The 11,668-nt window shown below is 59.1% G+C and overlaps 1 protein-coding gene across 1 annotated transcript in view; it reads left to right on the top strand.

The window, feature by feature from the left end:
- LEMD2 (LEM domain containing 2) overlaps positions 1–10,487 on the top strand; it is a gene marked incomplete at its 5' end in the record, with an annotated part of 15,887 nt that extends 5,400 nt beyond the window's left edge. The window contains 6 exons of the mRNA XM_010848718.1: positions 2,694–2,770; positions 3,735–3,814; positions 5,453–5,598; positions 6,565–6,666; positions 6,743–6,845; positions 9,152–10,487. Of these exons, the coding sequence (XP_010847020.1) occupies positions 2,694–2,770; positions 3,735–3,814; positions 5,453–5,598; positions 6,565–6,666; positions 6,743–6,845; positions 9,152–9,302 (659 nt within the window). The remainder of the gene's footprint in view (positions 1–2,693; positions 2,771–3,734; positions 3,815–5,452; positions 5,599–6,564; positions 6,667–6,742; positions 6,846–9,151) is intronic.
- Between the last annotated feature and the right edge of the window lie 1,181 nt (positions 10,488–11,668).

Below are 11,668 nucleotides of genomic sequence, written 5' to 3'. Positions count from 1 at the left end.
GGAGGGCCTCCCTGTACCAGGTCAGCCCGGTCAGGTGCAGAGGCTTCTGCAGGCAGCAAATGGTCTGGGTGGTGGGCCGAGCACCATCAGGCCCATCCCGCCCTCCGGGGCCCTGGTGTCACGGACCCCAGTGTCCCCCGTGGGACGCTGGACCAGTCCCTGACATCTCAGGGCCTCAGTCTCCCCATTTCACCGAGTGATCTTAGTCTGTCTTTTCTTAACTAAATGAAAGCCAAGAGCCGTTCTTTAGAAGAGGGCCTTCTCAACCCCCTCCCAAGACGCCCCCTGGAAACGCCTCTGTGTGGAATCTCTGCCGCTGTTTCCGTTGGTAAACGTGTTCCTTGAGGCCCGAGGTGGCATCGTCATACTCTGTCCTCTCCTGGTATCCAGGAGGCTCTCAGAACCACTGATGACGTGGTGACTGCTCAGGGCGTGTGCCTGTGCTAAGGGTCTTCATCACAAAAACCAGACATCAGTCTGCAGGAGGTTCAAGGGGTGCCGCTCACCTACAGGGCCAGCCCTTGTCTAAGGTTGTCGCCGGGAGGTCAAGGTTGAGTGGACTTGGACTCGGCCCTCAGCCCTCGGGGCCAAGCCTGTGAGCCTCAGCTCTGCACCTCCTCCCTCCTGACTGCGAGGGGACCAGGCTGGTCACAGGGGCCTCTGTGAGCTCCCTGGAGGAGAGGCGGGGTCGGGGCTCACAGCATCACAATCAGTTTCGGCCCAGGTGTTTGGCATATAAATTCTGGCCGGAGGGTGTATTTGAAACCTTTGTGACTCGGTTGTGGTCCAAGCACAGCAGCATCAGTGTCCCCCAGGAGCTTATTGGAAATACAGCATCTCGGGCTCATCTCAAATCTATTGCATCAAAGTCTGAGGTTTACCGAGGCCCCCAGGAGGTGACGCTGAGGAGCTCCACTCTTAAACTATGGATCCCAGCAGGCAGTTCTCCCCCTCCCACCCCCCATACGCGGTCCTGGCTCTTGTTATCAGGGGGCCTGGTACCCGCTGTCTTCTGAGGGTTTGCCTCTCACTGAGACAGGCTGCAGAGGAGTGCAGGCTCTCTGGCCATACTCTGTCCCCTTCCTCCTGTTGGAGGTCAGCTATGGACGGGGCACTGAGCTGGCCTTTGCAGGATACAAGGTGACTCAAGGATCCTGTCCACAGACTGCCTGTGGTCCAGTAGAAGAGACAGCCCACCCACCCCCCTGACCACGGGGTGATATAAAATGCTGATAGATGGGAACCAAGAGGCTAGAAGTTCTGGGAGGCACAGTGCCTTTTGGCTGGAGCCGTCAGGAAAGTGTCACAGGGGAAGGGGTCTCTGTGCCAGGCCTTCAAGCCCAGGTGGGATTAGATATGTATTTGTTGGGCAAAGGCAGGGCCAAAGAGGCAGGAAATTACAGGGTCGGGGTTGGAAGCAGCTGCATGAGGAAGGAGAAACAGGGAGCGTGAGTGAGTCTCGCCTGGTCAGCCATGGTTGCCAGGCCGTTGCAGCTCCATGCTGCAGGCAGGAAGGCTTGGAGCAGGGGAGTGACAGAGAGCCAGGTGCGGGAAGGCAGCGCTTTGAGTGGAAGAGTGTCGTCTAAGCAGGATCATTTTAAAGCTTTGTTGACCAAACATGGATGAGAAAGGGGAGAGAAGGAAACCAGAAGACCTAGGCAGTGGTCCCAGCAGCCTGAGCAGGGTAGGGCAGTCTGGGGTCGGGCAGGAGCATGGGAGAAGCCAGCTGAGTCTCAGGGGGCCCAGAAGGACAAGGCCAGCTTTGAAGTAGGAAGATCTGGTTGCTGGGGGCGAGGAGCAGGCTTCAGTTCATTCTCAGGATTTTGTGATATTATCTTCAGCCACTCTCTCCCCAGCACACAGACACATACAGACTGGCCATCCAGAGCCCAGGCTGTGCCAGGCTGAGGGCAGTCAGGCCGGTGAGGGGTTAAGGCCCAGCCTCACACAGTCCCTGCTCCCATGGGGTCTCCTGGTAAAGCAGCTGCTGGCAAGTGAGCCACAGCGGGTGATCGGGAGCTAAGGGCTGTGGCGGGGCCCCAAGGCCAGCTGATCTGGCTAAACGAGGTCCCCATGGCTGGGGCCTTTTCAGAGGGGCTGGTCCGTGGGCCGGGCCTAGAAGCCTGGGCCGGACGAAGGGCGAGGCTCCCAGCTACCCTAAGTGGGAGCCGGCTGTACAGGGTGCTCAGCAGAGGGCTTTGGGGCACCGTGCCGAGGTCCCAGCACACAGACACCCCTTCTTCCTTGGCCATCACTCCCCAGGGCCCCTCAAAACCTGGCATTCTAGGTCACCAGCCTGTGACCAGTCAGAAACCCTGCAGTGCAGCGCTCCCTGCCTTTCTTTTTCCTAGGCTGCGTTTATTTATAGTCCCATCCCAGTACCTTCCAGAGCTGTCTGTCTGATCCTTTTAGGGATCAATTGCAAACAGACCTTGGTATTGGGCAGCTTTTTAGTCATTTAATGCAAATTGCTGCACTGCTTTGCAGGTCAGGTTTTAATGATCTGGCCTCGATCCAAGCTAAGTGGCTTTTGATCTTGCTGCACAGTGAAGATGCCCCACAGCTGTCAGGGCCGGCGGGCCACACGCTCCCCGTCAGAGCTGATGGCTTGATTCTTGCTGCCGTGTTCAGTCGGTTGCCAGGTAAATTTTTTTACCTCTTTGTGTTTGAATGTGTGTTTTTTCCCGTCCTAGGTAATTTTGAATGTGGAAATCCAGAGAAGCTAAAGAGCAAATGCATTCCTGTCACGGAAGCCCAGGAATATATAGCAGTAAGTAGGCTGCCGTGTGCGTCCATTCCCCGGAAGCCCTGGTGTTCTGTATTGATCTTTCAAGCCCTGTGTTTTGTTTTGTTTTTTTTCCCTTGTTTTGTGTTTGCTTTTTGGCTTGTTTGCTTTCCCTTTAAAAAAAAAAAAAATAAAAAAAAAAGATTTTTTTTTTTTTTTTTTAACACAGTTGAGTGCTCGGCTCCCTGAAGTTAAGGCAGCAGTGGGGTGACTGGGCCCAGGGTGAGCTGAGAGCCAGGGCCCGGCCTGCAGGCAGCTCGCCCCTGACCCATTGCCCCCCAGCCAGCTGACCGGGCCACTGCCCTGCCCCTTCCCGGAGCAGTCCTGTGACTTGCTCCTCTTCTGGCTCATTTTCCCCTTCTCAGCAGCTTATTTAAGATATTTCACCTGCCATTTCACTTCCCCCTTAGGATTACCACCAAGGTTGCTCCGGGTCCTTTTGATTTTCGATGTGGCCTCAGGTGGACAGAATTACAGGTTTTAGAGCCAGCAGAGAGAGACCCAAGGGATCACCTCATCCAGTTTTCATTTCACCGATGAGGCACCTGGGGCCCGGAGAGGGGAGGGTCTTTGCACAAGGCCACACGGCCGGCTCTGGCCGCAGGGAGGGCCCCTGCCCCAACGTCGTCTTCCACGTCCATCCAGATGAGCCGCCAGCTCTCTGGCCTGGCACCGCGGCCCTTAAGGAAACTGCATTCCTCCAGCTGCCGCAGACCTGCCCCGTTTTCCCACGCGCACTTCCGCATCACCTCCTCCAGTTACAGCCTCTTCTCCGGGATCATCTGCCCCAGATCGCCATCCCACCAGTTTGCTATGCGTTTAGTGGAGTGGGGCTAGGGGGCACACGGAGGACAAAGGGGGGCTTCCATGACCCAGCTGCTCTGCCCAGACGGAGCACTAATCTCCCCCGCCCAGACGGAGCACTAATCTCCCCTGCCCCCTCCCACAGAATGTGACCAGCAGCTCCTCCACCAAGTTTGAAGCCGCGCTGACTTGGATACTGAGCAGTAACAAGGACGTGGGCATCTGGTGAGTAAGGCCCTGTCCTTGCCCAGCAGCTCTGGTGTCTGGGGCCCGGAGGTGGAGGCCAGGTCTCCCAGCTAAGTCGTGAAGGGCCAGGCCTGAAGCTGGGCGGTGGAGGGAGAAGGGTCAGCGATGCCACAGGAGGAGCAGTTTAGGATGGGACGCAAAAATCCAAACGTCAGGGTGACTGCCTGGCAGTCCAGCTACACCTGTTTGAAGTAACTCAGGCCATGCCCCTTCCTGTCGCTGGCCCCCACGCTTTGCTGGCGAAGGCACTTTTCTGTGCTGCCTTGCCTTGGTGCTAATTTTCATTTGTAGATGAGGCGATTCTGTATGTTGGTTTCACTCAGTATGGAAACTGTAAATGGAGAGACCGGGTTTTATTCCAGCTGGGCGGTTTGGCCTGTTCCTGTCCCTGGTGAGCATGGTTCGCAGAAACAGCGCACTCACCCTCCTGAAAGGCCCCCGACTGGCTCCTCAGCCCAGCGGTGGGGGCACCAGCCACTTGCAGATGCGGGAGTCCCCTGCTGGGGAGACCCTGCCTCGTCACCCCCCACCCCTCAGGGTTCAGGTGTCTGTTCAGGCTACAGCTGCTGATACTAAAGCACACTCTGGGGTTTTGTTCTCTTCCTCTCTAATCCACTCAAATTACTAATTCCATCAGCAGTGCAGCCAGCGGAAGCCCCTCGGGCAGCTGAGCCTGAAGCTTGATAACTGGATGCATGGCACGATTAGAATTCGTTGGCTTTAAAAAAAATCATAATAAACCTTCCCTGAGTGGCTGAGCGATTTTCCCGAGTGTTAGAAAAGGCAAAGAACACGGATTTTTATCCTCGGCAGCACACGCCGAAGCAGCCAACACAGGAATGATGACACCGCCTTTTCCCGTTGGAGGGGGCAGCTTGGCTTGAGCCCAGCCCCCGCGACCAGCATTAGAAGTAGGTCGTGGGACTTTGCTGTACAGAGTAATTGACGCGACACTGTAAATCAACTATGCTTCAATGTGAAAAAAAATTTTTTAAAGAAGTCGGTCGTGAGAAATCCCAACAGTTCAAGCACCAGCCATTCACCGTGCGGTCCAGAGCAGGGGCTTGTCGCCTCCTAGAAGGACGGGGGTCGGTGGCGTCTCCCAGCGTCCTGATGCCCCCCTCGCTGGGGCTGGGGTCTGGCCTCTAGGAGCCGGGCCTGTTTGTGCTGCGGGGCCCCGTGGCCTCTGCACTTAAACAGCCGACGTGCCTCCTCGTCGCCAAGGAGAAGCACCCCCTCCCAGACTGTTTCAATCCCTCGCCATGCCTCGCAAAGCCAGCGATTCCGTAAACATCTCCATTTCTCTGTGCTGGGGGGTGGGAATGCAATTTACAGTTTAATCTTCCACACGCTGAGAGGGGTTGTCAACGACCCAACAGAGGGGGGCGTCACTTTAGCGGCAGGGGTTCAAGCCTGCTGCCATCTTTAAAGCTTTATTCTTTCTAAGTAGCCAACGTGGGAAATTTCTGGAAAGAGTGCAGCCAGGGTACAAGTCTATTTTATCAGCAAGTGGAGGCTTCCCAGCCCCTCCTTCCTCCTCTTTCTGCTCAAAGTGAGGCTTCTACAGCGGCTCCTCAGGGCTTTTGAACCTGTTTACAGCCCTGTGTCCTGTCTCAGGTTGAAAGGGGAGGACCCATCTGAGCTGGTGACCACGGTGGACAAGGTGGTCTGCCTGGAGTCCTCGCGGCCCCGCATGGGTGTTGGCTGCCGCCTGAGCCGCGCCCTGCTCACAGCTGTCACCAACCTGCTCATCTTCTTCTGGTGTAAGTCCTGCCGCCCTGCCCCCCTGCCCCGCCCGCAGCGCCTCCCGGCAGCCCAGCTCAGCAGCACTTGGAACACAGGAGACAAGGTCTAGAACCCAGGCCGGCGGAGTTCATTCTGCCCAGTGACCTGAGGTCTGTCCAGCGAAATGGAGGTGACGCGGTCCGCCACCACCCTGGTCAGCTTTCCTCCGGAGGCCCGGCAGCCGGCGCACAAAGATTAACTAGAAACTCTTGGTTTGGGGTGGGGGCCATCAGTATCCCGAAGGGGCACCTGGCCTGGGCTACAGTTGGGCACCGTCCTTCCCCGGGCTCCAGAGTGCAGGCCTCACGGCAGGAAAGACGCAGCCGGAGCTTGGCCTGATTTTTACTCCCTGAACAATGTGAGCACCTGCTGAGGAGCTGCAGATGCCTGACGAAAGCGATCCAGGCCCGGGGCGCTGAGCAGCAAAGGGGAGTCTCCCAACATCAGGGGCTGCCTTTGAGCGGAGACCTTGGGGCGTCTGTGAAGGCAAAAGGCCGTGTCACAGAAGCTGCCTGACTCTGCAGAGAGCCGGCTTACAAATCACAGGCCGTCTGGGCGTGCGCACGGCTCCCTTCCCAACGCGGGCAGGCACAGACATCATTATCGGCAGCAGCATCTCGAATACAAAGGGCTTGGCATGTGTATATGTATGAATCGCGAGTTCTGGTTCGCAAGGGAGAAGATGAAAGCCCGGGAACGAGGCTGGGAGGAGGACTAGGGACGCCGCTCTGATGACAGCCGGCGGGAGGAAGATGACCACTGAACAGCTTGTCTCCCCCACCCCGCATGTCCCATCCTCCGCCTCCTGCTTGCTAGCCCGGGTCTCACACAGTTGGGACGCCACCCCCTCAGCCTCCAGCACAGCCCCCTGCCCCGTGAGAGCCAGTGGGCTCCTGGCCAGGGAAAGTGGCGGGCGGGATTAACCGCGCTTTGTCCCCTCCCAGGCTTGGCCTTCCTGTGGGGGCTCCTGATCCTCCTGAAGTACCGGTGGCGGAAGTTGGAAGAGGAGGAGCAGGCCATGTATGAAATGGTGAAGAAGATCATAGGTGCGTGGCCCCGGGGGGAGGGCTGCTGGCCCCCCACCGCGGGGCCTCACCCTGAACAGCGCCCTCTGTCCCACAGACGTGGTCCAGGACCACTACGTGGACTGGGAGCAGGACATGGAGCGCTACCCATACGTGGGCATCCTGCACGTGCGCGACACCCTGATCCCTCCGCAGAGCCGGTGAGTCCCCGCTCGGACCTCTCTGAGGGCCCCGGGCCAGTCGTGCATGCGGGGGCGGGTCAGCCCCAGGTCCCAGCCTGAGGCTCCATCCCTGCCTCTGCCCTGCTGCTGCCACTGCTCTGGAGACGCCGCACTGTTGGTGCTGATACTGATGGGTGCTCTGGACAGTGAGTCCTCGGTCTCCTTTCCTCCTGAGTGGCTCTGCAGGGAAGGACCTGACGGGTTCCATGAATGGAGGTCAGGGACAGCACGGTCAGGTCTCTGGTCCCACCGCTCTGGGGCTCTCCTGCTCCTGCCCTCTGCGGATGCTGTCAGCAGGCCGGCGGTCTGTGTGGGCACAGAGTGGCGGCCGACAGGCAGAGCAGCACCGGCCGTGTAGCCGGTGGAGGGGAGGTGGGCCCCCTGCCGCTCTCCTGAGCGGGAAAAGCATCTCCAGGAGCCTCCGGGGACACACCTCTGAGGTTCCACTGGCCAGTGACTCATCTCTCCTTGAATCAGTCACTGGCGAGGAAGAGGAGGTTGTTTTTCACACGTCATTAGCCATGATGCACAGTCAGAAACACGTCTTACCTAAGATAACACAGTCCAGTTCCCATATACGAATGCACACACCTGTACTTGGAAACAGTGTTTCACAGCAGTGAATGGGCTCACGACTCATGGAAGGAGTTGGCCGGCCATTGTCATGCACGACTCCGGGACCTCTGTCCCTGTGGGCTGCAGATGCTGGATGGATCCCTGACAAACCCAGGGGTGGGATAGAATCGGGGGCCAGAGTCCCAGGAGGTGGCCAGCAGGGAGGGCCCACTGCAGTGTGGGCTCACACTCTACCGAGTTCTCCGGCCAGGTGCCGCGCTCTCTCACTCCACCTTCAGCATGGTCCTGGGGGGTGGGGGGAACAGCGAGGACCCCACTTTACAGATGAGGACACTGAGGCACAAGGACGGTGAGGAAGCTGCTCGGAGACCGTGGGCTGGCGCCCTTTCTATGTTCCCAGTGCCGGGCTCTCTGGTTGTCAGTCCAGGAGGAGCTGGAAGATGTGAAGATGCTGAGGCGCACTCACATCCACCCCAGCCCCAGGATGGCGACAGGCAGGGAACTTCAAGCAGACTGACAGGGTGTAGGATGACCAGTGGGCCCCCGCACGAGGCCACCGCAGCCCTCCAGCTCTCGGGGAGGCCGCTGGTGGGCGCTCAGTCAGGGCAGCCGAGCCCTTGGCTCATGGGGACACAGGCGATCAGTCAGCCCTGCGTGCACACGCTGCCCTGCGGGGAGGGCCTGCTTGTGGGCGGTGAGGGAGCTCTGAAGAGCTGGTTTGGGGAGGCACGCAGGCCAGCTTGCTCATCACCTGATAATGGGCGGCCCGGGAAGGGACCGAGTGAGGCCCTCCCCGCTCAGGAGCCGCTGTGAAGGTCTCGGTCCCCGGAGCCAGGGCCAGACCAGCCAAGTGAGGACTGCTGAACAGCCCTGGGGTTTGGACCTGACCTCCCCGGGAAGAAAGCCCCGAGACCCCACTCTGCCTCCTGAGTCAGGAGCCACCTCCGGAGCTTCGCTCCATCCGCGCTCCCCGCTGAACCCCCCTGCTCCACACACCCCCCAACATTCATTGCATGCTTGGGGTGCTGGGGAGTGGTCTGCAGTCAGACATGAGGCTGGGTCTCACCAAAGGGTAGACATCAGAGCAGCCCTCCCCCACCGCCCTGGGATCTTCCTGTCTGGTCTAGAGGAGCAAAGAGAAACTAGGAGGCTGTCTGAGGGGGTGCAGGGCCCCGGGGACCCCAAAGAGCAGGGACTCTGATCACTGCAAAGACTGCCCGACCTAGTGGCTCTGTTTCCACAGGCAGCTCCAGCGTCCAGGCCTCCCCCGCTGGAGGCTTAGTTCAGCCCCATCCCCTGAAGTGCTGTGGAGTCTGGACTTAACAGCCCAGTGGTCACTGTCTAATTGGCCCACACGAGACATTAAAATGCAGCCCTCACTGGAGGGGGGGCGGCGGGCCTGCTGCAGTATCAAGTCCTGGCAAGAGTCTTCCCACTTGGACACCTGGGGTGGGGGGCGGGGAGCTGCAGCTCCTTTCAGCTCCCTTTAACTGAAAGCTTTTGGAGCAGAGAAGGTTGAGGAAGCCTTTCTCTGGGCTCACGAAATTTCTCTTCTCTGCAAGAGCCCTGTTAGCACCTGACCACTCTTCCCGCAGATAGATAAATTCTGGGTGAGCTCCCTGCTTTGGTACAGAGGGCATCCACAGCCCACCTCCCTTGGCAGCCCTGGGCCGTCTGGCCTCCTGAGCTTCCCCTCCCCCTCTCTGCAGGAGGCGCATGAAGCGAGTGTGGGACCGGGCGGTGGAGTTCCTGGCCTCCAACGAATCCCGGATCCAGACGGAGTCCCACCGCGTGGCCGGGGAAGATATGCTGGTGTGGAGATGGACTAAGCCCTCTTCCTTCTCTGACTCAGAGCGATAAACCCTGGGCGGGGGCGGTACCTAATCAGCCTGTCCCAGGCCAGTCGCCTCTGGGACGGACACGAGAGGGCTACGCCCTGCCGGTGCTGAATTCACACTTGCCTTGACTCGCCCGCCTCCTGACCTTGGTTCCAAAGGTGTGAGACTGGGCTCCGTGGGAAAACGTGAGCGTCCTCAGAGGGCAAGGGGAGGAGCCAGGGGGCAGCTGCCTCTGCATCTGGCCATCCTGTCTACCCAGTGTTGCTGGCACAAAGAGGAGAGGGGTTGGTTTTTCACGAAGAAATAAAAGCGCAGGGGCCATGAGCCCTTGCAGAGCAAGTGTGTGCCCGGTGAGCCCACCGCGCCCGCGGGAGGTGGTTTGGGGTGGCGGGCTGGGGCAGCAGGGCCTGGGGAGCAGCTCGGTCATGTGCCTTCGCGGGGTGTTCCTGGGGAGCCCAGGAGTGAGGGAGAAAGCCTCCTCGAGCTGGGTGGGGCCTGTGATCCCGAGGGGAAGGGGCTGGAAGTTAAGTACCCTAGGAGAACTGTTTAGACACGGTCTGGCCGCGCGAGGGCTCTGGCTGGGGGGCCTGAGCAGCTGGGGTGACCTCTCGGAAGGAACCCCGCGGAGAGGCGAGTCGGGCTGCCGCCAGCTGGGCGGCCCCGCGGAGCCTGGAACTCCCGGTGGGTGAGGATCGCTGGGTTGACGGTGGCCTCCCCGCCCCGGGGCGATTTGCCGGAACATCGGCTGCTGGGCTCCAGGCGGGAGTGAGGGCGCCCCCTGCCGCCCCCGGGCTCTAGCCCTAAGCGCCCCGCCCTCCCCGCCGGCGGAGCGCCTCCAAACCCTCGCGGGGGCCTGATGAGCTCAGGGCTGGGGCCCCTCCGGGTGAGCCACATCCCCGCGGGCTCTGGTCCGCGGCGGGCGGGGGAGGGGACGAGCCGAGGAGACGGAACAGCTGCCTCCAAAAGGCTTTAAGCACCTCTCTGGTCTTACTGGTATTTTTTGTTTCCTTAATAAAGCGCCAGTCTCCCTCATTTGAGCAATGCTGTCTCATTTTTTCTTATGTCTGGGGTGATGGGCGGGCCTGGAATCCCAGCGCCTGCCCCGTGGCAAAGCAGGTCTCATAAGCAGGCTCCAGCCAGAAGAAACTGCAACAGGCTTCACTATCAGGGCTGAAACTCTTGGATAAATAAATGCTTATTAAAAATGGATGTGGTTCTCGTCCGTGGTTCTTTCCCTCTCCCCTCAAAGCAATATGTAAGGAGAGGCAACGTGCAGAGTTATTAAGCGCTGGCCAGGGAGACTTATTCTGCGAGAGAAGGCTGGAGCGGCCTCAGGCAAACCACATACCTTGGACCCTCAGTTTCCACTTTATAACACGGTGTGATGATGCTGCCCTGCAGGTTGAACTCAAAAGATGTATGCCTGGGCTCTGGGTAGTAAGAAGCGGGGGCCACTTTCTCTTGCCCCATTTCTGCCTCCCTCAAGGCCACAGAGGCTCCCAGAGGTGCTGAGCACCTGCCGTAGGAAGGAGAGAAAGAGCCGGGTGAAGTTGGACGGGGTGTCTCGGCCACTGATGGTGACTCCTAGGGAAGCAGGAAGTGGACATTGATGGCAAACTTGTCTCTTCAGGGCTGGCCACTGGGGAGAACACAGCTCGGGATGTGTGGGAGTCCCTCCAGTGGAGTCAGAGGGTTGCTGGGAGGGCTTTGAGGGTCCTACTGCTCTCTACCAGCATTGCCTGTACCCTGGGGGCACAGCGGGTGAGCTGCTAGCAGTGGGGGTCAGCGCCATGTGCAGTGGGCCTTCCTGGGTCAGCCTGGGATGAAGGCCACTCCACTGCCCGGCCACATGGGTGCGATTGGCAGGTTAGCACCATCCTGCCATCCTCCCATCAGCTGGAAACATGGTGGGTAAATTGATAGTCAAGGACCCAGAAACACAACCCTGGAAAAAACAAACCCATCTTCCCATTTCTGATTTTCAGTGCAAGATTTTCCCCGCTGCCGTGTTTTGTCTTAAGTTGAGAAGGGAGCTAACGCCAGGTTCTATTTCTGTGAAGCTGTTTGGAGAGCAGGAGCAAGATCAAAATAAAGGAAATAACAAAAGGCCCCCGCCGCCCAGCCCCTTCCTTTATGGTGGAGAGCACCTGGCACAAAGGCCCCAGGCGGGCAAGCAACATCCTCAGTCCTGCAGGCAGCTCCACTCAGCTCTGCAGCCTTTCTCAGCTTTGAAGGGCCAAGCCCCCCCTTTCAGCAGCTCTCATTTCCCTAGGAACAGCACGAGGCAGTGGGATTTGCGTGAGGAAGGGGTCTGAGGGCATCTTTGGGGGGGCCCACTGTTGAGAAGTTTCCGCTGGTCCCTTCCTCGGCTCCCCAGGCCACAGCCCT

The sequence above is a fragment of the Bison bison genome, unplaced genomic scaffold (assembly GCF_000754665.1).
Source record: "Bison bison bison isolate TAMUID 2011002044 unplaced genomic scaffold, Bison_UMD1.0 scf7180017864270, whole genome shotgun sequence".
Taxonomy (NCBI): Eukaryota; Metazoa; Chordata; class Mammalia; order Artiodactyla; family Bovidae; genus Bison; species Bison bison.
Note: the sequence above shows the minus strand (reverse complement) of the source record. Positions and strands in the feature narration are given on the sequence as shown.